Source organism: Hetaerina americana, unplaced genomic scaffold (genome assembly GCF_022747635.1).
Source record: "Hetaerina americana unplaced genomic scaffold, ioHetAmer1.1.p SCAF_5, whole genome shotgun sequence".
Taxonomy (NCBI): Eukaryota; Metazoa; Arthropoda; class Insecta; order Odonata; family Calopterygidae; genus Hetaerina; species Hetaerina americana.
In genome coordinates, this window is record NW_027287095.1 from 31,448,680 (window position 1) to 31,473,446 (window position 24,767).

A 24,767-nucleotide genomic window follows, 5' to 3' on the forward strand; every position below is an offset into this window, starting at 1 on the left:
AACCTTCGTGCCTCATACTAGAATTCTTCCCTGATTGGGATGCTCCCAATCCCAAAGCACGCCTCCAAACATAACAATCCTTTTAATAAATGGTATAGTGTCTCAATGCTAGCATCCCTCCACTCAAACTCAACACAATAGAACAGGCATACGATACATCTGGCTCCTATAATGAGCCAGGGATCAATATAAGACACTAATTACCCCAATGTGCAGATATTTTCATCCCCTCTCCGCTCCCAACAGTCTCCTTATCCACCTCACACATCTAAACCATCCCCACCCTACTCTTCCCCTACCGAACCTTTCCCTGCCTTCCCCTTCTATCCAATCCCTTCGTCCTCCTGTTCTCTCCTTTTGAAACCTTCTCCTCAGTTCCTTCTTTCCCCAGAGGAAGGTAGCTTGCCACCAAAAACTTGGAATACGTGTGAGTGTCATTTTTGTGTGTTTCTCTGTGTTTTTATTGACTAGCGATATCTTGCTCCTTTGTTTAAATCACTATTCACATCCGTGAGATTTTCATGCAAGAAACATGATATGTAATTTAGTACTTGTGATCTGCTCGATTCCGCCTTCCCCACCTCTCTCGGGTTTATCTTTTATGCGTATGTGTTCCTATCCCTTTTCTTTAAGTCTGTATCATGTGTGTGTGTTTATATATATATATATATATATATATATATATATATATATATATATATATATATATATATATATATATATATATATAAGATTAAATGGACAGACAAAGTAACGAACGAGGAAGTATATAGAAGAGCAGAAGAGGAGAGGACCATATGGAGAACTCTAAGGCAAAGAAGAAATAGATGGATCGGGCAAGGATTGAGGCACAATGGAATGATTAGGAATATAATAGAAGGGAAGATTCCACGATGAAGACCAAGAAACATGTACATAAGACAAATTAAGAAGGACGTAAAACAGAGAGGGTATCAAGGATTGAGGGTATTGACATTAAGCAAATTCCTCAATGCAAGAAACGTTCGCCCATGTGATATTCATCGCCAATTAAAGGAGGTGTATGGAGACAATGTAATGGACGAGTCGTCTGTTCGGCGGTGGTGTCGCAACTTCAACATGGGGAGGGGGAACACACACGACGATGAGCGTTCGGGGAGACCGTCTGTCATTACAGACCAACTGGTGAGCTCAGTTGACGAATTCGTGAGGAACGATCGGCGCGTCACAATTGATGACATCTGTGAGCATTTTCCCAATGTTTCTCGAACAATTGTTCATGAAATTGTTAAACACCATCTGCATTATGCAAAAATTTGTGCAAGATGGGTCCCTCGCGTATCTCAATGAGCTGGCGGCGAAGGACTATGCAGCAGGAATACAGAAACTTGTCACACGTTATGACAAATGCCTTAATTTGCTTGGAGATTATGTTGAGAAGTAGTTTAAAGTATCCTCTTTCAAATAAAATTTTTTATGTTTGTTAATATTTACTTTTGTCTTTTTATTTCACGAACGGGTACTACTTTCCGGATGACCCTCGTAGAATGGAGGGCTACAGTAAACCAATCCTAGGATTGAAATAATAATGAGTATATATATATATATATATATATATATATGTATACATATAATTATGTATATATATTGCAACAAATCTTATTTTATGAGAACGATAACACTAAAAAACATTAAACAAAATAAAGTCATCTCGAGTTTGACAGATTTTTCATAAATCATATGCATATTTTAATGTATTCATATCGTATTTAATGAAATTCATCAAGCTATTGAATTAATCCTTAGAGTTCTCCACATGTTTTCTTATCTTCATGGTTCTTTACACGCGTAGCCCTACTTTAACAATATTCGCTCTTCGCAATAATATTTCTAAACTGTACGTGTACGCAAATGTTTCATTGAAATTACCAGCCATGACGTGGTAAAAGATGCATAAGCCTAATTCTGGATGCAGATACCCTTGACTTGTTGAATGCCAGTATTTCATTTCGGGAATATTTTCATCATTGACATATGGGTAAATACAGGGTGCGGCAACATAATTTCCTTTTTTAATGGGGTTTCGCTTTATAAAAAATTAATTTAATTTGCCGCTCCCTGTATTAGTGTTTATTCGTTTTGTATTCATTGAAGTGCATGTTAACCAAATTAAGGGTTTATTACTTTAACTTTTTCGGCGCATTAATCACCTTCGTTTTAATGAGCTTCATGATGTATGTATGCATCAAATTTCCTTGTTTGTTTTTCGTAGCCTCTATTGCGTAAACAATGAATCGCACGTAATTCGACATTATGGATTTAAATATTATTCGATCGCACTTAGACCAATACCATTTTTGGGCATTAGTTATTTAATGTTCTTCCATTTCAATTAACCTTTTCCCATCCTCGTCCCTTTTTGGGGTAAGTACAGTGCTGTCCAAATGCTCGTTCTTTGGCTCATGCTTTTGAAGAATATTCTCAAACTTTCTTTCAAATTTAAAGGTTAAATGTAAGAAGGGAACATTTGGTCTCAATTTCGCCCAAATAAAGACCTCATCAACTATCTATCCATCTATCAATAGCGCATTTAGGAAATTAACCTCACACTTTCCACTTTCGCTTGGAAACCTGTTGGTTTAAGACATCAATGCTGACTTGATCGTTCCCTTAGTAACCTTATGTGACCATGGATACTCGTCATTTTATATTTCTTGCCAAAAGACAGCGTTATTAAGGAGATAAAAGTAGATGTTCGCTAACTTTTCTTTTACGGGCATAATAGAAATCCCTGGAGAAGGACCAAAAGATAGAATTTGAAAATTCTAGGCTGTCATTAATAAGGGGAGTAGAATACTCTGGCAAGTAGATATCTGTGTAAGGGGAAAGGGGAAACTTCACAAATAGAAAACCTATTCTCAGGTAATTTTAGTCTTTCTAGGCAAATACTGGAAATATTTGAAAATTCATATCAGTATTTCTTCCAACAGGTACATATTTTTCTAATGTCCGAGAAAAATTATTCCTCTAATTAACTTGTTTGACGGAGGGAAAAAATGTATCTGAAATTCCAATCTGTAATTCTTTTGGTAGTTTGATATGAACTATTGCTCTCCATATTTGCGAGGAAACAGGCAGGATGTTTGATTATGATTAAGCAATTTAATCAACATATTATTAGACAAATTCAGGACAAGTTGACAACATTACCATCAAATATTTCGCAGCATCTTATAAATATTTTTTCTGGTATTCGAATTAGATGTTAAATTTATTGAACATATTTTAAGGTACACCACTACCAGGTAGGTTACTCCTACAAGTCACAAGAATTTATTGTCTTACTGCTAATATAATGGCTGAAATTCTTCGCATCCACCATGATTTTTCGGTAGAAAGCTCCACAAAATGTATCGAAAGTCATGAATAGCGAAACACTTGATAGTTACAAATTACATTTGTTGGTATTTCAATGAATCGGTTATATCAAGTTACTCCACGATTTTTCAAATGATCAATTATATTTTCTTTGAGAGTTAATTCGATGAATTTAGCGGTAAAATACTCAGGTTACAGTATATTTAATTTCATTTATTAAAGAAAATGCCTTAAGATCAGTTGATGAAATAATAATTTTTTCGTGAAACATGTCGTGGCATAACATAAGAAACTACAGAAATGATTCGAGCATTTTCCTCATCCAATGAACGCTATTTTTGTTAGAGTAGAATAATAAAACTTATTCTGATCATAGAGACATTCCGATGCTTCCCTATGCAGAAAAAAAATTGGTTAACTGGAAGAGTAAAGTTTCAGTGCAGCTTTTCTTTTTTCAAAATTTATTAGAGCCGACTAATCAGCGCGAAATGAAGTTATTCTCAATAAAAATTCATTTAATAATGTTTCCATCAATTTCCCATACTACGTATCCAATAAGTTTAAAGTGATCAACTTTTGAAGTTAACCCAATTCATTGACCTGTAACGGAACAAATGTGAGCGTATTCCAGAATTAACAACGTTACACAATTTATGACAGATGTCCTAACACCTTCAATTACACGCGCTCGTGGCATACGTAATTATTACGCTAAAAATAATTAATACCATTTTGGAACTCCGAACACCGGTGTAGGTAGAGTTCAACAATGAGAAAATAAAACTGTCACGTGACTAAAGGGGATCGCGAGGGAAAAGCGTGGGCTTAATTCCACGGACACCGAAACACGTCCACGGCTCATCCAGATCTCTTGAGCATCGACTCTCGACTACTTCAAAAGGCAAAAAATAAATATGAAATTGATTTTAAAAATTAATAAACACTTGCTCTATCCTTACGACCGGGAAAGGCACCGCGGCTGGCTTGCGAAGGTTATCTTTCCTTCCCCACTTTCCTTTTTATTATTCTTTCAGCGAGAGAGTAGGATTCCCACCCTTGCGGCGGCGTCGGTCGGGGGATTTTCGGGGAGGTAGGGTTGGTCTTCGAGTGGGATTGCGGATGGTTGGGGCGGGGTGGAAACGGGGGAAGGAGGGCAGGGAAAAGGAAATGGTTGGCGGGAAGATTGGAAGAGGGAAGGTGGTTCGGATGGAAATGAGAGGGGTTATGAGGCATGAGGCAAGAATGTGTATGGGTATGAATATAAGTATGCATATATATGTGTGCACACACACACATATATATATATATATGTATATATATATATATATATATATATATATATATATATATATATATATATATATATACACACACACACTCTTGAAGAAAATGCCGGGCAGCGACAACACAATGTGTATTTTTGTTAAAAGTGTCTACATATATGTGTGGGTGTGTGTGTTTGAATATATATATATATATATATATATATATATATATACACACATATTCATATTATATATATTTTTTTATATCTATACATATATATTATATTTATACATATATTATATCTATACATATTATATATACTACCTTGATCAAAAATTTCCCGGAATTTATTCAGAAAATTAAAAATACAAGTTTATTCATCTAAATCTATATTGTCCCCTTCAAAGTAATCCCCATCGACTGCAACACACTTATGCCAGCGCTTGATCCAATCCTCGAAACATTTTTTATATTCGGTTTTCGGTATGTCCATCAGTGCTTCCTGCGATTTTTCCATTACTTCCTCTCGGCTGCTAAAACGCGTTCCCCGTAATGGTTTTTTAACTCGATTGAACAGAAAGAAGTCACAGGGAGCCAAATCAGGTGAATTCGGTGGCTGTTGGATGGTATTTGTTGCATTTTTCGTCAAAAAATTACGAATAATGATAGCACTGTGTGACGGTGCGTTATCATGGTGCAAAATCCACGAGTTTTCTGCCCACATTTCTGGTCTCTTTCGGCGAATTGCTTCACGCAAACGTCTCATAACGCCCAAATAATACTCTTTGTTTATTGTCTGGCCTTCTGGCAAAAATTCATGATGCACTACACCGTTGTAATCCATGAAAACCGTCAGCATTGCCTTCTTTTTTGACTGAAAACGACGTGGTTTTTTTGGTCTCGGCTCATTTGGTGAACGCCATTCACTTGCCTGATGTCTGGATTGCGTGTCGTACTCATAAACCCACGTCTCGTCTCCAGTAATGATCCTTTTGATGAATGTGGGATCGGATTCAGCCTCGCAAATCATGTCTTTTGCGACGTCAACACGGTCTCTTTTTTGCATGAAATTGAGGTCTTTTGGCACCAACTTTGCTGCTACACGACGGAAACCCAAATCATTAACCACAATGTCTTGGGCGGATCCATAGGCAATGTTCAAGTCCTCCGCTATTTCTCTGATGGTTAATTTGCGGTTATTGACCAACATTTCTTTTACTTTATCAATTTTTTCACCGACTTTCGATGTCGATGGTCTGCCACTGCGTTCATCATCTTCGATTGACTCACGACCACTTCTGAACCGCTCGTGCCACTGGTAAACGACCGTTTTTTTTAGAGAATCGTTGCCGAAACACTTTTCCAACATTTCCAACGTCCGTGCGCCACTAAATCCGTTTTTTACGCAAAATTTAATACAAGTTCGTTGTTGCAAATTTAAATCCATTTCTGCAATTGTAAAAAATCGCCAACACACACAGAGATAGATGTACTCTTGGCTACGTAACTTTTGCAAATGTCAAGTTATGACACTAAGATTTAAAGGGAATATCAACAACAGATGTACCAATTTAACAAAAAAAACAGAACTCAAATCGGAACGATGGGAGTGCCACACGGTGGTTATTCCGGGAACTTTTTGATCAAGGTAGTATATATATATTTCACGTAAAATAGAGGTGTGGTTTGGTGTCTCTCCACCTATGACTACCTTCTCATGTATTTTTTTCTCTTTATCCCCCTCCGTAATCTCCCTTCCTCTCCCCTCGTCCTCCCTCCTTCATTCTTCCCCCCTCCGATCCTTTCTCCCTCTTCTTGGCCCGCTCTCCGGAAGATACAGTGGTCGTCGAGCTGAGCATGCAGAACGCCTGCCTCGCCTTCCTGCTCGTCCTCATGGTGACTGCCCTGGGGATCGCCCTAGGAGTCCCGCTGGCCCTCCGAGGGCCCTCGTCTTCTTCGGACCCTTCCCCGTCTCCTCCCCCCGCCATTCTCCCGTCTCCGGATCTCCCACCACCTCCACCCCCCACGCCCCCATCCCCATTCTCCTCATCCGAAGATCGTCTCGTCCTGGTGCGACGCATCCTCTCCGAAGTGCCCCTCGTCGATGGGTGAGTGTTTTCTGCAATCGCCCCCGCTCCTGTTCACCGCAAGGGAAGAGCCGCGTTATTTTCGCCCTACTTTTCGAATATCCTACACTTTGACCGGGCGTAATGCGATCGAAAAACTTCAACGTACCATCTTTCAATGGCTCATCTCCTGCAACTCTCACGTAAAGGGGAAAAACATGTACGTATAACATATGTGACAGTTAGTAGTCACGTCACAGGATAGTTACGGTCAAGAGGTTACTAGTCGCAACTAGCACTGTTAATTAAGTCATCAGTATAATTAATAGTGTTAATAGAAATCACGTCAGTAATATATGCGGCATTATATTAAAGAAACAATTTTATTGAACTAATGGTGGGAAAATATTCGATTAAAAAAAATTACGTACTTACTACTTCTCGTTTCTCAGATCCCATCTTAAATATGCGTCGTGCAAATGAGATCCAGCGTGAAAGAAGTCAATTTCAGAATCGACCAATACGCAAGCCGTTCCGAGAAAAATCGTTACGAACGAACAGAAAGTTCTGCAATTTTATCGGAAATTTTGGGTTGGTAGCCACTGGAAGCATGAAAGAAACTTACACGCTTTGAGCTATTGCATAAGTTGAAATTGTTTGACTTAAACGTCGGTGAAGACGTCAAAAGAAAGAAGTAGTTCTTATTGATCCCGCATTGTATCTTCAAACGTGACCACTATGATACGCTATGCGAAATTGACTGACGAAGAGACCGATGTACGTGTAAATAATCCTTCCTCCTTCGCACGATTTGCGATCAGACCAGTAGGAAACAGCGCAACTTAATGCGAACTACTCGAACGTGAATTGAAACGGAATTCTAATTTTAAATAATTGTCCTAACTATTTATTACATATTGTCTTAACTGTCTCTGTTGACACTATACACGCCTCAATATCGTAGCTTTTAGGGTAAGATATAAATGTAGGCATATGTTTCGAAACGGGTAAGTTGGTTGTATCGTTCAACTAAATAGAAATCATTCAGCTTCAACATAGCTGAACTTTAGGACATCATATTTTCCTGATAAAGTACAGGTGGCACTGGGACAGCAGCTGACCCCCTACATTGATTTGTGTATTTTAAAAGCCGTTGTGCTAAGTATTAAGTGAGCCCCACCCTCACCTATTAAATAAGCCTACGGGTGATTGTAGTTATTTTATCTACATACATGTATCAGTACATTAAGAAAGCTCCTAGTTTTGTACGTCCCGTACATTCCATATGTTGGATATATACACCCTTCAATTAATCCTTCCTTTAATTTCTTGCCACCCAATTATCACGATGGATAGCAGTGACTGTCTGGTGTACTAAATCACTTGGATAATGGGGCACCAAGTCGCGATCTTTAGTCACGTTCGCTTAGGTCAGGTGAGTGTGGAGGCTTTAGAATAATGGAATGGTCGCCTCCGCCCTACAGCACCTCCTATCCAACAAACAGTAAGTTTAGCAATACGATAATCACGGACGTCTCCAAAAAATGTACGATAGACCCATATCGCTGCATATTGTAGTATACGTTGCCTCCCTGCGACTTTGGAATTCGTCACTATTGCGTCATGCCTAGATATGCGTACACCGTTTTGTTGTAACAGTTCCCTTTGTGAAGAGAAATAGCCCATTCCCCGTAGTCGAATGAACCTTTTTCCATATATATTTCTGTCTTTCAAGCAGTGATGAATTGTCATCTCCTATTCTACTTATCGTCATTGACTGTTTACAACCTTCCTACTGGGTTTTTTCTCATTCATATTAGGTACTGTCAGACCTAGTCATTTCTCGCTCTTCTGACTGTCACGCCTCTAACCACATCAATAAATCTTAATGATGACCTACCTGTGATATTGATGTGTTATAAACCTGTTTTCAAGGTTTTTTTTGTTTCCGTATAACAGGTGTGCTATAACTAAGAAGTTTAAGCCAACATCAAATGAAAATTCAACTCAATGCTCTTGAGAACACTGCCTCGTAGATTACGGATAAGAAAATTTAACGGGGAACGAAATATTAATTTTGGCTTGATTTTCTTCACATTCAGGATAACAATTTTCAGATAAAATTTCGTTCGGTGCTTGAAAAAATTGTAAAGCGGTTAATTATGCTTTTTCTATTAAATTATTTTATAAATAGTAATTTTTGTGAATGGATTTATAAAAGATAGACGAGGGGAGGAAATGGAAGAGTTTAAACACCGAGTTAGGAAGATTTAAGTACGGAGAATTGAGTTATAAACTGAGGTGGGAAACATATAGAGCGAAATAAGCGTGGTGGGAGAAGCAGTGGGAGGATATGGCAACTGCAAAGGAGGGGTGAAATTGGTTTCCTGCACAGGAAGGTGAAAGCATTGTCATGCAGTATGAAAAGAAATTCGTACCTACGATCAAAAAAAGGTCAAGGCAATTATTAATGAAAAAGAGAAGATTCAAGAGAGATGAAGAACTATATAGTAAAGACATTAGGCAAGCAATCTTCGACAAAATAAAGAGACAAAGAAAAGAGAATGGCTTATATTGGGATAACTTCGGAGCAGACATACTTGATGGCAAAATAAAAAGGGCATTTAGGGATTTGAAATCAAATGAGGTCATAGGGATAGATAACATATCTGCGGTACTTCGTAAGGGTTTATGAAAATCTGACAGTAATGGTTTTTGTTGGACGATTTTTAGAATTCATGAGGGAGAATTTTTCGTTCGATCAATGTTAGTTCCCATCCCAAAAAACAGAAAGGCAGCCATATGTGAACACTACATATAGAACACTAAGTTTTATTTCGCACGCAGTTAAATTGGTTCTCAGGGTCATTAATAGGAGGATCGAGAGCAGGTCAAATGAATGTTTAGGGAATGACCAGTTTGGATTGGAGAGGCGAAACGCGTGATGTCATAGCAGTAATGAGACCATTAACAGAGAGTAATATTGGTTAAAATCAGGATGTATTTACTTCATTAAATGAAGAGCACAATATAGTTTTCCACCGTTCTTTATTTTGGTACTACTAGTTTCAATGTTTATGCGTCATCATCATCAACACCTGATGATGACCCTTAAGCGTTGAAACTAGTAGTACCAAATTAAGAACAGTGGAAAAATACCTTGGGTTCTTCATTCCATGAACATGAACTTCCGCAAAGTTGAGCCAGAAACCATCGAATACATGTATTTGCTTGCTACGTAGATTGCGAGAAAACTTTCGATAGAGTACATTGATAGAATAAACCAATGTATAGCTGAAAATAGGATTAGATTGGAGGGATAGAAAACTTATCCGCAACCACTACAAGCCTAAAACTGCTCTGGGGTGAGTGGCGCATTGAGAGCCCGGATGGACAAAGTTTAGAAGAGAAGTAATGCAGGAGTTTTCATTATTATCGGTGTTCTCTGGGGTCTCGTTATCTCGAGGAATCATAGGTATGATAGTGGAGGAGAGAGGATTGTTGGGAGAAATTAAAAGAAAGTAGGAATGATTGATGCAGCGCATTTTTATTGGCGATGGAATGTTTACTATTGTGATAGAGGGAAGAATTTTAGGCACACGAGGAAAGGGCAGGAATAGAATTAATGCACAGAATGATGGGTAAAAGGATGTATGTGGAATTTAAGATAGGGCTCATGATGCGTAGGATTTAAGGCATCGTTGCTCAATCTGTGTCCATCCAAAACCTACGAGGTGTGTTCAAAAAATAACTGGAATTTTATAATTTTGCATAGTGGCATGGTGCACCATGATTTCTTGCCACAAGGTCAAGCGATCAATAAAGAGTAATACTTACAAGTTCAACGCCGTTTTCGTGAAGCAATACGAAGAAAATGCCTGTATATGTGGCGAAAAAATTCTTCGTTTTTGCACCACGGTAATGCACCTGCTCTCACTTAACTGCTTTTTCGCGAATATTTCACCGAAAAAAGCACTGTTATGATACCCCAACCTCCATATTCACCAGATATGACCCTGTTTGACTTTATTCTGTTCCAGAAAATGAAGAGAACCTTAAAGGGCCGTCGTTTTACAGGCAAAGATGAGATTAAAAATTCATGGCTGAGAGAACTAAAGGCTATACCAAAGATCGAGTTCCAGAAGTGTTTCGAAGATTGGAAAAAGCGATGGCATATGTGTATATGTCTCATGGGGACTACTTCGAAGGGGATGATCACATTGATATAAACGAATAAATAAAATGATTTCCGATTAGCTCAAATTCCTGTTATTTATTGTACATACTTCTACGTAAAACGGTAGAGTACCAGTATTAATAATCATGTGGTTAGCTGACCCTATTGTCACAGCTACTTCGTAGCCAAGAGAACCTGACGTCTCGTGGGAGCGTTGATGGGCTAAGTCATAGGATGGATTTTTTATTTTAATTGAGTTTTGCACTGTGCACAGGGAAACCTTCACTTCTACAACAAGCTTGCATTTAATTTACCTCACATCAACTGCGAGATTGTCATACGATCCCAGTCATTTCCTTCCTGATTTACTATGGCAGAGTGCCAAAAGCCCCGCTGCACTTCTTGTGAGTAAAATGAAATAAATCGAGTGCATTCACTTAGCCACATAAACTCCAGCCCTATACCCTGGCTATGCTGTAATATTTTTAAACCAAATGGCGCGATCGAATGAAATTACAATGACCTCTGGTCATGCAAATGCCACCAACCCATACGCATCTAATTACGTGGTTTGTTCCAGAAAAAGGCTGTACTTCTTGATAAATGCTCAGATTGGTACATTAGAGCATGATGTTGAATGCACTCACTGGACTTAATTTGGACAGCAATGTCATATTTCCACCCCAGCTATCTACGAGTTATGCCTGCTGGAGTAACCTCGTGTGTAACCTGTACTTCGGTCCAGTGAAAAATTGGCATTGAAAGGTGTAGAAAAAGTATCTGATAAAATACTAAACCTTTACGGAGGCACCAATCATACGGAGAACCCTATACACGTGAAACACAGAGGAAATTGTCATCAATAGAGGAGGTAGTCCTTCAAATTATCCCTGAAAAACTACGGGTGGATGGCATCACTAGAAACTTTGGGTAGCATTGTTTGATTGGTGATCAGGAAGAAAACCGTGTTTAAATCTGCCCGGAACTACTTCAAAATCCAAATGGTTAATTAAAGCTTACTATAAAACATCATGACTGGAGATGAGGCGTAGGGTTTTGGCTCTGATGCTGTAATTAAGATGCAATAGTCGCAGTCGAAGGGGTCTCCTCGAGGAATAAAAGAGCACACTGCAGCCTGTTAAAGGCCAAAGTGATTTCGCTTGTGTTTTCTGATTGAAAAGGCATTCACCATTGTGAATATTCCTCGCGTTCAGATAGTGAACAAGGTGTTACGCCAGAACGTTTTTAGCTAGTAGAGGGAGTTAATTCGACCGTGTTTGGCGTGGCGTGGTGGTACAGCATTGTATTAAATGAAGAACATGAGTGTCTACTCTCCACTCACGAGTATTCACAGTCATAAATAGCATGTTTTTGTACAACCAGGTGTCGTTATCATTTTGAGTCGTAAATTTCAGTTCATTGTGTGAATGCGTATAAACCCACTAGGAAAGGAAGGAGAGGGAATTTTTGGGACCGGGCGAGTTGAGGTCAGCGATGGTTCTGGCACGTCGAAATCTCCCCCTTAGGAGTTCGTTATGAGAGCGGAAAGTAGAGAGGAACCAAAGCCCAGGGAGAGTTTAGGCTTATTTTTAAATGACTGGATTTGAATATGGAGATGGATAAAGCTGGTACAATAAAAACCATTTTCATTAACCTTTGCGTTTGAAGGAGGCTTGGGGATCGAGATGTTGCGGTGGCTATCGTACTGGCTGCCCACCCAGAGGACCCGGGTCCGAATCCCGGCGGTATTGAATAGTTTTCAGGGGTATCTCGATCCCTACTTGAGATGCTTTATGGAGGGCACTTGAGAGTGAATGCGCTGTCCGTCGGATGGGACGTTAAGCTGCGGACCCCTTGGCGCCTTTCGCTAAGAGTAGGCTAATTCCGACGCCACCCTTCATCCTTTCCTGTTCATCCCTAATGACCTTAGCTGTCGGTCGCCTCCCCTAAGTACTTCTACTTTAAGGAGGCTTGTGTATAAGAAGGGGTATGAACTATGGGAAAAAGGGGATTGGATTGGTGCGGTGGCTTGCGTACTGTGTTTCAGTCTCTCCTGGCTCCTACTTAGGGATCCATTTGGAGGGCACCACAAGTGGAGTACACCGTCCGTCGAATGGGGTGTTCAACTTTGAACCTCTTATTGCTTTTGGTTAAGATTAGATCCGTCCCTAATGGCGCAAATGGGCTTTGCTATGGATCGACTCCTAATATCTACAGCTGATATGGGAAAACCAGACTTGGATGCAGCACCGCGACAATGCGCCAGGCATTTTTCCTTATTGGCAATAATCTGGCAAAACATCAGACAAGCGCCATGCTCTATCCGTCTTATTCTCCATACTTAAGGCCTGGTGGACTTTTTACTGTTTGCCAAATTTAGATCTACTTCATGAGGAGGTTATTTCGAAGCAATGGAGGAGATTCAGTAAAATTTGGTACGAGAACTGAGCGTCATCACAAATGTGCGTTTCAGAAAGCGTTCCAATAGTGGAAGAAATGCTATGATTGCTGTACCACCAGCATAGAGAATTACTTCCGAGGAGATAGTGCTTAAAATAGTTGAAATTGAACAATCAAGTGTTTTTAGGAAACGTTTGACCTTTGACTGATGGCTCTTTTTGAATTTGTGCGCCTTTCCAACATTTTATACATACTTGTATAGTTCGTTTAACCAATAGGTGCAACAGGTCCTAAAATTGTTCGTCTCTACTCTATAATCACAATACTCGAACGCGCCAAAAAAGGGGTAAATGTAAATTGCCATTTTGGTTTAAAACTAGCGTAATTCATGCAATGGATCCCTGCCATTTTTTGTTCCTTTTTAATTGAGATAAAATGTTTCATAGTGAAGAAAAACTATATTTTCAATTTGAAAACAAAAAATAATAAAAATTTTCAAGGTGTTCTCTCTTTAAAAAAATACTAAAACCTGATAAAAATTCTGCGAAAAAGTTATTTTAAAAAAAAACGGTGTAGTTCTCTCAAAATCACCGCAAATTAAAGTTTCTTTGTAACTTTTTATCGTAATTGAAGAAAATCATGCCAAAATGAATATTTCATTCCCTTTATAATTTTCTCATCCGTAATCTACGAAGTAGTGTTCTCAAGAGTATTTGCAAAACAGCATAATCTGAACAGATCACGTCAATTTCGTCAATTTCAAGTTTATTCCGGGCCGAAATTTTTTATATATTTAATTCAAATTGTTTGTATTCTCTGGTGAATATAATTCTTTGAGCGATTAAAACTCTTTTTAAGGGCAGACCGCGATATTGTACGAATTATATAATAAGATCATTACTGGTACTTACAAAAATAACATGTGAATAATATGGTACTAGGCTCAACTTTATGGAACTTTATGATGAACTTTGAAAAATAAAAACTTTGTAAGTCCCACTGAATTTTATTTAAAACGACCGGTTGCGTCTAACAGTCAACATACATACCTGTAGTCAGGTGCTGATGATGATATCGACTGTTCGACGAAACCAGTCCTTTTAAGTAAAATTCCGTGAAACGTACCAAGTTTTTATTCTTAAAAATTCAATATAACCTCATTTTTAATATATAACCTCATTTGCGAATTTAAAGCTTTTTTCGACTCTCGTCAAGGCTAACTTCCAATTATCTTACTTCTTTATCGGATCATATTTTTCCAGATAATTTTACTTACGAGTATATTTCGCGATGATATTTAGTCCCCTCTCGTGGACCCGAAATGGGACCCCCGTCATATATCACGGTTCCTCTACATTCCAGGGTCAGCCTTGGCGTTGTTAACTTAAGAAAAAAGGACTGCTGCGCTGTTTTGTTGTCTCCGAGACACTCATGACACGTCTTTATTATTTTTCCACTCTCTGTTTCGTCATTTTTAATTGCGAAGTATTCAATTTTTTTCTTAAACTCCTCCGCTCTTTTGCCTCACGTTCCGAGGATATTTTGGGTCCAAATTTTTTTTTATTAATTTAGCGTCCGTTTGCAAAATTCCGGACAGTCTTGAGAGAGTGTGGGGAGATAAGGTGAAGTTCGGTGAAGGGGCGAAGAGATGAATTTTTTTGTTCAATAAAGAGCACCCTTCCTCCTTCGATCGCCGCCAGCCCCACACCCCCCCCCCCCTCAACCGTGGAAGGCGAAGAGGCCCTTTCGAGAGGGTTGCTGGAAGAGGGTAGGTTCTCCTTCGCGTCTACCTCGCGGTCTGGATGAGGATGGCCCGTATTTTTTTCCTCGTTTTTTTCTCTCTGAAGAACCCCTGTAGAGCAGCGAGAATAGAAAAGGGCCACCCTCCGTCCAATTTACTCCTGAGACAATGGCTCACTTCCAGCCCGGCGGCAGAGACGAAGAAGGTTGGGGGGGGGAGGTTTTTCTTTTGTCACCGTGATAATAAGGGTATTACACTTCACCATCATGGACTCATTTTCAATGCGCATTGGGAATCTTTTTACTTCAATCATTCCTCGGAAAACAACGAAATTATGAGGAAAAAGTAAAAAAAAAGCCTACCTTTATTTATTCCGCTCCAGCAGATTGGTACAAGGCCCTAAGATGTCGTCCGAAATTCAATGAACCGTAAGTGGGTCGAGAGAAAGCACTGGATTGCTTGAAGAAACTTTGTATTGAAGATTTTCATTCTTCCTTTGATGGCAGCTTAAGGTGGTTTTATAAGTAATGCAATTTTATTACTGTATGCTTTATTTTAAATTTGATAGAATTTTCATATTTTATAATTCTACTTCAGGCATACAATTGATTAATTTTATAACTTGAATAGGCTAACGCGCAAAACTTAAAGAGTAACGTTTTACTTCATTTAATTATAAACGAATAAGTGGGAATTAATCATTTAGCCCGTATTTGTTGACATTAGAAACAACTGTATCCAAGGCAGCACATATTAAAAAAGTCTCATGTTACAAAGTAACGATAATAATTACTATTAGGTAGTAGATCACCATTATCAATTATCATTGTAAGTGATCGATTAATTCAAAAAAAGTCATTCATATTTTTCTTTCCTGAGCACTTTTATAAATTAAGAGTTGAGTGTCCTCATTCTGTGGAATTTTTAATATTGACATATAATGCACCTAAATAAAACTTTCCATCGCCCTTATTTAAATTAAAACGTTGAAACCGTATTTAATTTTCAATTTGTGGGTTATTTTAAGTCTATATTCCATTATTCCACTCCTTGAGTTAGTGTAAATGACTTAATATTTTTAATTCGTTCAAAATAATATCTTCAGTGTAAATTACGTGAAAACCAATACATGGTAGGAATATACGAGGGTCATCCGGAAAGTAGTACCCGTTCGTGCCGCATGAAGTGCTGACGACGCGAGTAGCCGCTGGACGAGGTCAGATAGCTTCAGTGGCTTGTCTGCCTTCTCTGAGCCAAGTTGCGTGACGCTAGCATTGCCTGTGTTGTTTCTGTGATTGTTTACAATGTTTAAAAAAATTGAGAACGCCGCCAGTTGTGAAGTGAGGGCAGTGATTAAATTCCTCAATGCAAGAAACGTTCGCCCATGTGATATTCATCGCCAATTAAAGGAGGTGTATGGAGACAATGTAATGGACGAGTCGTCTGTTCGGCGGTGGTGTCGCAACTTCAACATGGGGAGGGGGAACACACACGACGATGAGCGTTCGGGGAGACCGTCTGTCATTACAGACCAACTGGTGAGCTCAGTTGACGAATTCGTGAGGAACGATCGGCGCGTCACAATTGATGACATCTGTGAGCATTTTCCCAATGTTTCTCGAACAATTGTTCATGAAATTGTTAAACACCATCTGCATTATGCAAAAATTTGTGCAAGATGGGTCCCTCGCGTATCTCAATGAGCTGGCGGCGAAGGACTATGCAGCAGGAATACAGAAACTTGTCACACGTTATGACAAATGCCTTAATTTGCTTGGAGATTATGTTGAGAAGTAGTTTAAAGTATCCTCTTTCAAATAAAATTTTTTATGTTTGTTAATATTTACTTTTGTGTCTTTATTTCACGAACGGGTACTACTTTCCGGATGACCCTCGTAATTGATTCATGAATTTCATAAAGTAACCGAAGTCAGTGTTATAATTATTTAAATGCTTTGGATTAAATAGCAAATGTTTTAGGCTTGGCGGAAATTTGTGCCGATTTTAGACTTATTATATAATGTCTTTGGAACTATTAGCGCTGAATTGAGGACGTATTAGTTTTGTTTTCGAGTAATATTGCTTCTCTTGATCCGCCTTCACTCGGAATAATTTTCTTTGGGAGGATTTATTTGGTATATCAATTTACCATAGTTAAACATGCATCCTGAATAATATGGCCCATTGAATGGAAAACTTTGCGTCCTGTATTTATAAACAAGCTAGAAATTTTAGAACGAAACTACCATTTTCCTCAAATCATGCATGAATATTCTTAAAACTTGGTGAATATGAACGTTTTAGCATCTACAGGGCATCGGTAAAAGTTCTCGAATAATTGACTTTTTCAAAATCTTCAGTGTCAGGAGTGACACTCAAAATTGGCACCCGTGATAGTATTGTATAGTAAATTGATCGAACCACTGCAATCAACCCTCAGTTATAAAACAATGAGGCATGAGCACATAGTTACAGAGTGGCGTAGTGTCTAACCAACTGATTTCCAGCTTCTACCGAGGCAATTAGCCGTATCAAGGTCAATACTTCGAGCAACGGTAGGATTCGATCGAATGATTAGTTTGAGTCCATGAATCTTAAAGAAAGCCACTTTGGTTAGTCGGCCTAGTTATAATATGTATTTACATATACAGATGTACATAATATGCTATAATGCACATGTTGTCATCACCAATTAGAAATTAGTATTAATATGAGTGGCGTAAAATTATTTTGACACTCCAATTTTGACGATTATTTTTTTATTTTGCTCTGTTGATCGGAGGATTCTCTGTTTGGATTAGTTGAGCATGAATAAAATGAATTGCTTTTTCGGAAAACATTTGAATGAAAGTACTTGGACCTCTATAGGGATTTTTACAACGAATTCCAAGTACTCAAAGATTGAATGTTTAATTTTGTAATTCGTCTATCTGCATTCATCTAAGTACGTTATGTGTAAATTTATTTTACAATGAATTTTGCGTATCTCAGCATCACATTCATGTTCTTAATATATAGGGTGGTGAGTTATAAAATTAACTGTTAGCAAATCCAAAAAGTTGTTTTTGGCAGGTCTGATGCAATAATGTAAAAATAACTGATAGCCAGCTTTTAAATTTAAGTATTTGAATAGTTATTGAGCGAAATATGTTATATCTATTGTAAGCTATAACTGCCATCCAAGGTTTTGAGCATAGCTTTATAATAGTAGAAGTCTCCTTATCTAAACTCATCCCTTACACGCAAAAATACGATGGTGAGGGAAAGTTTCCGCGCCATCATATTTTTTTTTAGACGTTTTCCTTCTTTGTCAATATTTTTCTAACATTTTAATCCCCGCCTTCCGGTTTATTGCAATTCCTGAAAGCCACAACGACGCTGCCTGGAACATTCGCACCTTCCTGCGCAATCAAATCCTCAACTTCGACTTCACCGCTGACTTGCGCAAGGTTGAGCCTTGGTCCAGAAGCAATTGGTCGCAGACTGACCTCCCTCGAATGCGAGAGGGAATGGTCGGAGCTCAGGTGAGTGAGGGCGAGGGAGTCTTCAGAAGTAAATCCTTTTTAAATGATGTAGCAAGTGGCAACATTGCTTTGTTCACTTGGCTTTTTAACTGCATTCGACTTTTCCGTAAATCCGTTTTTCTTCACTTCTTTGGCATTAATTATTTCCTGGTTTATTTAAATAATTTTTTCCTATAAAATTCCAGTTTCCAATTCAAGTATTTATCAAGAGCATTCTAGTTTCATTTCGATTTTCATGTCCATCTGTTTGGCTAAATGTTGTCCCTCTGTATAACAGACGGCTACCTATTAGTCAAATGTTTCCGGTTGCTTAAAATGTAATTTTTATGCATTTTAGTCTACACACGCAGAAGGACATATATTTGTGTTTTTGTATATATTATATGCACTATACTATGTATTAGTATATACTATACACCCACTTAAGCATAATGATAATTTATTATCTAATTCATGTTCTCTGTTATCCTCATTGATTATGGTAATTATAGGCCTACATGCATTTGTGACTCATGGGTAACTTACAATTTTTCCATTTATCTTTAGGAGATTAAAGTAGCAGTAAGTTCTGAATGGATATTATTGAATACCAAACTGATATTATTATATACCATTTCTTTTTATCTTCATTCTCAAGAAAATAAATTTCACTAAGACCTCGATATTCTTTCTATATTTCAAACCCGTAGTGCAAACAGTTTTGAATTCCAAACTTAGCGGAGTTCTTCAGAAATGTTCAATATAAGTATCACAATACATGTATACGTACTTAATAAATCGCAATTAAACTCTTCTGTCGTGGAAAATGAGTATAAAAGATTGAAATATAAAATTAAAATAATTCATCTCAATCTTATTTAATGTCAAAATCAACTTTAATGGAGAAATCTTATCTTTTGCAGCTATGGTCTGCATTCGTTCCATGCCGAGCACAACATATGGATGCAGTTCAAGTAGCCTTAGAACAAGTGGATGTTATTCGCCGACTCATTCGCCTACATTCTCAGCATCTTCAGCTAGTCACAACCACCGCAGGTTTGTTTAATATTCAAAGTAATATTCGTAACGGAAGCCTTCCAATCACGGGTGGATCCGTGGGGGGGAAGGCGTGGGGGGGGGCATTATTCTCCTTGAGTAATATTTTTTGATTTAATGAAGTTAAAAACTAATGCGCATTTGCCCGCACTCATTTTTAAAACAACTAGACCCCAAAACTAAGCTGCAGAAGGTTGCGTTACGATCTCTAAATTAGTGCTCTTAATTTGAAGGAAAAGTAATTTGCAAAATTCTTTTTTGGAGAAAAGTTTATAAAATTATTGCAACTTATGCGAGTATGTGCTCCCCTGTCCTGCAATTTTTCTACGTATATCCGCCTCTGGTTTCAATCAACACTCAACCAAGTTGTTTATCACTTGACACGTTCGAGAAGTAAATCCCTTTCAAACTTCGAATATACGCCCTTTAATTTGGATTTTAATGTCTCATTGCGGTATTTTTTTCAATATTTTATTTTCCAGAGGTTTGGGAGGCCCACCGTGTCGGAAAGATAGCGAGTCTTCTCGGAATAGAAGGCGGTCATGCTATCGGCAACAGCTTGGCGATTCTTCGTTCTTTCTATGATTTGGGAGTTCGTCTCCTTACTCTCACTCATGCATGCAACACACCATGGTGAGTAGCAATGTTTTCCCTGTGCATGAAGTTGTATGTTAAACGGAATTTCTTTTAAGCTACATATCATCTTCTTTTTTGTCCCACTTCAGGTATGTTAGTCTAGTCAATCCATTCTTTTTTTCAATAATCTAGCTAGGTTTTTTTAGGGTTCAGACATTACGAGATTACACGTAGAGCTCCCGCCATGAAAAGAGGTCGTTTCTTATGCACATGAATCATGGGGTCTCCACAACGTCGGGAAAATGAGAGAAAAAGTTGGGAATTACTCAATTTCTTCAAGAATTCAGGGTATGAGGGTCGAGGATATTTTTTTTATCGATAAATTCTCTGTGCGAATCGGGAGGATAATATGGCAATCGGGAATTCGCAATGATAACGATTTTCCTTCTAGCTGTGAGATCAGTTCGGGTTTACTGTTCACGGTCGCGCGTGGCTAAAACTGAAACTTGTCGGACCGACTTCGGTGATATCGTGGTGCGAGAAGCAATATAGAATGATCCACATAAAAAATACCTAATTCCATAAAATCGGGAGAAAGATCAGGAAAAAAGATGGCGTGTTTGTCGGGAAACACGGGATAAAGTCGGCAATTGGAATCTAGAAAATGAGTGGCTAACAAACGCAGGTTACCAAAGATGGATTAATGGCATAAGTAATGTGTACATTGATGACTTCCACAAGGGGACACTTAAGGTACATAGTTGAAATAAATTCAATTTGTATTAATTAGTGATGTATCCATACGTTAGTTGGATTGCGAATTAATCGGACGCTAGCTACTGTTAGGACTACCAAAATTTCTATTTATAGAAATCCTTATTCCGTTTTCTGTAATTAAATCATGCAAGGAGAGAATTTCGGGGAACAGAAAAGAAAATGAAGTCTAGTTTTGAAATAAGCTTTCAATAAAGAAATTTACAATGCCTTTCAAATAAGTGTAAAATTTTTTGTACCCGAATTTTTAAATTTTCCACCATTAAGGTAGCTTTCTTTTTGTGGTTTCAATTTGCGCTCTCGATATCATGCGCTGTTTTAATTATGCACTTCATAAATGTTAGTGTGTGTCGATCGATATTAAATTTAATGGAAAAGAAATTATTATAATTTAAGACACCCATAGACGACTCTAAGTAGTTATCTAAGTATGATTCCACAAAACTCATGTCGAATTTACTTTATTTTCTAGTGCAATTATCATATTAATTTACGTGCCTTTTTTCAGCCGCAAAATCAGCACTGCAGTTGCATATTGCAGTTACTTATTAGTGAATAACAAAAATGGTAAAAAGTTCTCCCAAAAGTTTTATCTGATACCATTTCTTGATATTTATGTTAATTTTTCACCCTTTTTATGTAAATTAAATTTAGGCGTAACGTTAAAAACGTAGAAACACATTGTAACCATTATCACCCATGAATGGAATAGAAGTAGCGGTAGTTTCCCAAAACTTTATTTCCTGCTTAATCAATCGCACAAAACCTTAGTTAATATAATTAAATTTGATTAAAATTGCATTGATGGCTTCATTAAATTTGGTTAAAATTTCATAATAATTCAGGAGAATAGTACTATTGAAAGGCCTTTCTTGAACATTCCCCAAGTGCCATGTGTCCAATTTTTATTCTACAATGAGCAAGATTTTTTTTGTAAGCATGAAATAATTGTAAAAACATTTGAGCAAAAGAATGCTTGATTATATAAATAGTTGATACATACACACACGTACGTGTGTGTGTGTGTATATATATATATATATATATATATATATATATATATATATATATATAATTATTTTTTTAAGGTAATCTACTGGTTAAGGTAGGTTTTTTTGGATGGACACAGCTGCTAAATAAATATTTTGTGACTCCTAGCAAAACACAAAATCCAGCATCCTACTCTATATCAGGTCCCTCTTCATCTCCGAGTACTTTCTTCCTCCCTTCATTCCGTCCAACATCCCTATCCTGTTCCTTCCCTTTCCTCGTTTGCCCAACATTATCCCCTCTATTACAGTCTTCAACATCCCACTGCCAGTCAATACGCCCCTCATCCATTTTTCCTGCCTCCATAGGATTTCTCCCAACAAACCCCCCTCTTTGCCCACCATACCAAGAACTTCCTCATTTGTTTTCTTCTCTGTCCATTTCTCCTTCTCCATTCTTCTCCACACCCACATTTCAAAAGCCTCCAGTCTACGTCTATCCTCCTGCTTCAATGACCACGTTTCCGCGCCATACATAGCTACGCTCCATATCAAAGTATTTATGAGTCTTTTCTTAATATCCTTACTCAACGTCCCTGTCATCAACTCCCTCCTCCTTGGGAAGGCCTCTTTGCCTAGCGCAATTCTTCTCCTTACGTCCGTACTTCTTTGACTGTGTTGGTCCAAAACACCTCCGAGATACGTAAACTGTTCTACCTGCTCTAGTTTTTGCCCTCCTACTTTAATGTTAAGCTTAGCCTTAGCCTTTTTCTTTCTAGAAAATCGCATAACCTTTGTTTTATTAATATTGATTTTCATCCCATACCTGTCGCACTGAATTTCCAATTCACTCAGCAATGCTTGCAACCCCTTGGCTGACTGACAAACCAACGCTTGGTCATCAGCAAACCTAACTGATTTTACGAATTCCCCACCCACTTTCATTCCTACCTCCAGTTCTTCCCATGCCTCTTTAATCATTTCCTCTGCATACAGGTTGAACAGCAACGGTGATAATGGGCAACCCTGCCTTACACCCCTTCCTAACACTGCCCATCCTGACTCCCCGTTTCCCACCCGCACCTGAGCAGTCTGAGACATGTACAGGTTGCGGATTAGCCTCCTTTCCCTCCAATCTGTTCCTATTTTCTACAATATACTCCATAGTTTATCCCAATTCACTCTATCAAATGCTTTTTCGAAATCTACGAAACAGGCAATTACCTCCTGGTTGTATTCTATATTCCTCTCGATTAATAATCTCATGACTGCAATGGCATCACGCGTACCTCTTCACTTCCTAAACCCAAGCTGGTCATCCCCTAAGTAATCATTTGCCCTACTCTCTATCCTTTTGTTTATGATCCTGAGAACTACTTTAGCTGCGTGGGATATCAAACTTATTGTCCTGTAGTCCTCACTTGACGTAGCCTTTACCTTTTTCGGAATAGGAACTAACACTGACCTCACATAGTCTTCCGGCCAGATTCCTTCTTCATAGATACTACGAATCAGCCCATATAGCCTCTTCCTCCCACATTTTCCTATACATTTCAGTAGTTCTGCAGGAATGTTATCCACCCCCTCGGCCTTATTTAGTTTCATCTCCCTTAATGCCCTTTCTATCTCATCTTATTCTATCTAACTCCGTCTTCCTCAGCAGAAGGGATAGTACTTCTTACTTCTTCTGAGGAGGACGGAGCTAAATTCCGTGGAAATTATTAAGAAATAACGTGTGAGTGTTCTTTTTATGTGTTCTTATATTGTTTGTTGCTGTGTAAGTTTTTTTAATCAACACTTCCGTATTACTTTGACGAAATGATAAATATATATACATACACACATATATGCATGCATGGTGGGTCGTGCTAGTAGGGTACGATTCCCGGGCAAGGCACTCTGGGCACCTGCAGCTCCACCCAAGCTATTTGATTTTTTGGGTATCAGGTCTTCCTGGTAAACCATTACCGGCAGAGGGAAAGGAACTGGCCCCCCTACCCTGATGTGTGAAATATATACACACGCCGTCGGGCTTAGTACTGGGTGAAATCTACCATCACCTACCAAACCGACCTTCGGGTTGATTACTGTATCTATGGTTTTTTTTATATATATACCCGAGGGTGGTCTGAAAAGTTTCCGACCTAACAAAGATGCAAGACTTATTTCCTGAAATTTTCTGTCGGAAATTTTTTGGACTACCCATGTATGCGTGTGATATATATATATATATATATATATATATATATATATATATATATATATATATATATATATATATATATATAATTATATTTATTTATTAATATATGTAAAATCAACCATTCCTTTGCTCCATTAAAAAAATATATATACATATACAAAAATATTATTATTATATATTATATGTAGAGATAAAATTATATAGAGATATATTATAGAGAGAGAGTGATGTTTCACTCTTAGTGAATCAATTTTCTTTCTCAAAGGGAAAGTGCTTCGTCAATGGCTTTTGCACTGCTAACATTTTGGATGAATTTCTCGCTTATCATCATTTTCACCCAAAAATCATTGACATAAGGGTGCTCACTACTTTTCAAATCTGCCTCCAGTGGCATCACCAGTCCGGGACTCTGGTAGAACCACAGTCCGGATTGAGGGATACCACGATCAGGGCAAGGGGATTGGAACCAGATGGATTGATGGAATTACAAAGGACCAATATTTAGAGCTACAAACATTCAGACGTACATGGGAACACTTCTCTCTTGCATTATCACATTCCTATCATTTACTACTTCTACAAAAGGGTGCTTCGATGGAAAAAACTTTATCCTTATGAGGTAGCGCAGTGAAGACTTGCATGTAAGGTCATATGGTATT

At 38.1% G+C, this 24,767-nt stretch overlaps 1 protein-coding gene across 1 annotated transcript in view; it reads left to right on the forward strand.

Moving 5' to 3' along the window:
* The window catches only part of LOC139693585 (dipeptidase 1-like), a 127,521-nt gene that overhangs the window by 93,544 nt on the left and 9,210 nt on the right, over positions 1-24,767 (forward strand). The window contains exons 2-5 of the mRNA XM_071591798.1: positions 6,464-6,731; positions 18,375-18,531; positions 19,434-19,566; positions 20,049-20,199. Of these exons, the coding sequence (XP_071447899.1) occupies positions 6,464-6,731; positions 18,375-18,531; positions 19,434-19,566; positions 20,049-20,199 (709 nt within the window). The remainder of the gene's footprint in view (positions 1-6,463; positions 6,732-18,374; positions 18,532-19,433; positions 19,567-20,048; positions 20,200-24,767) is intronic.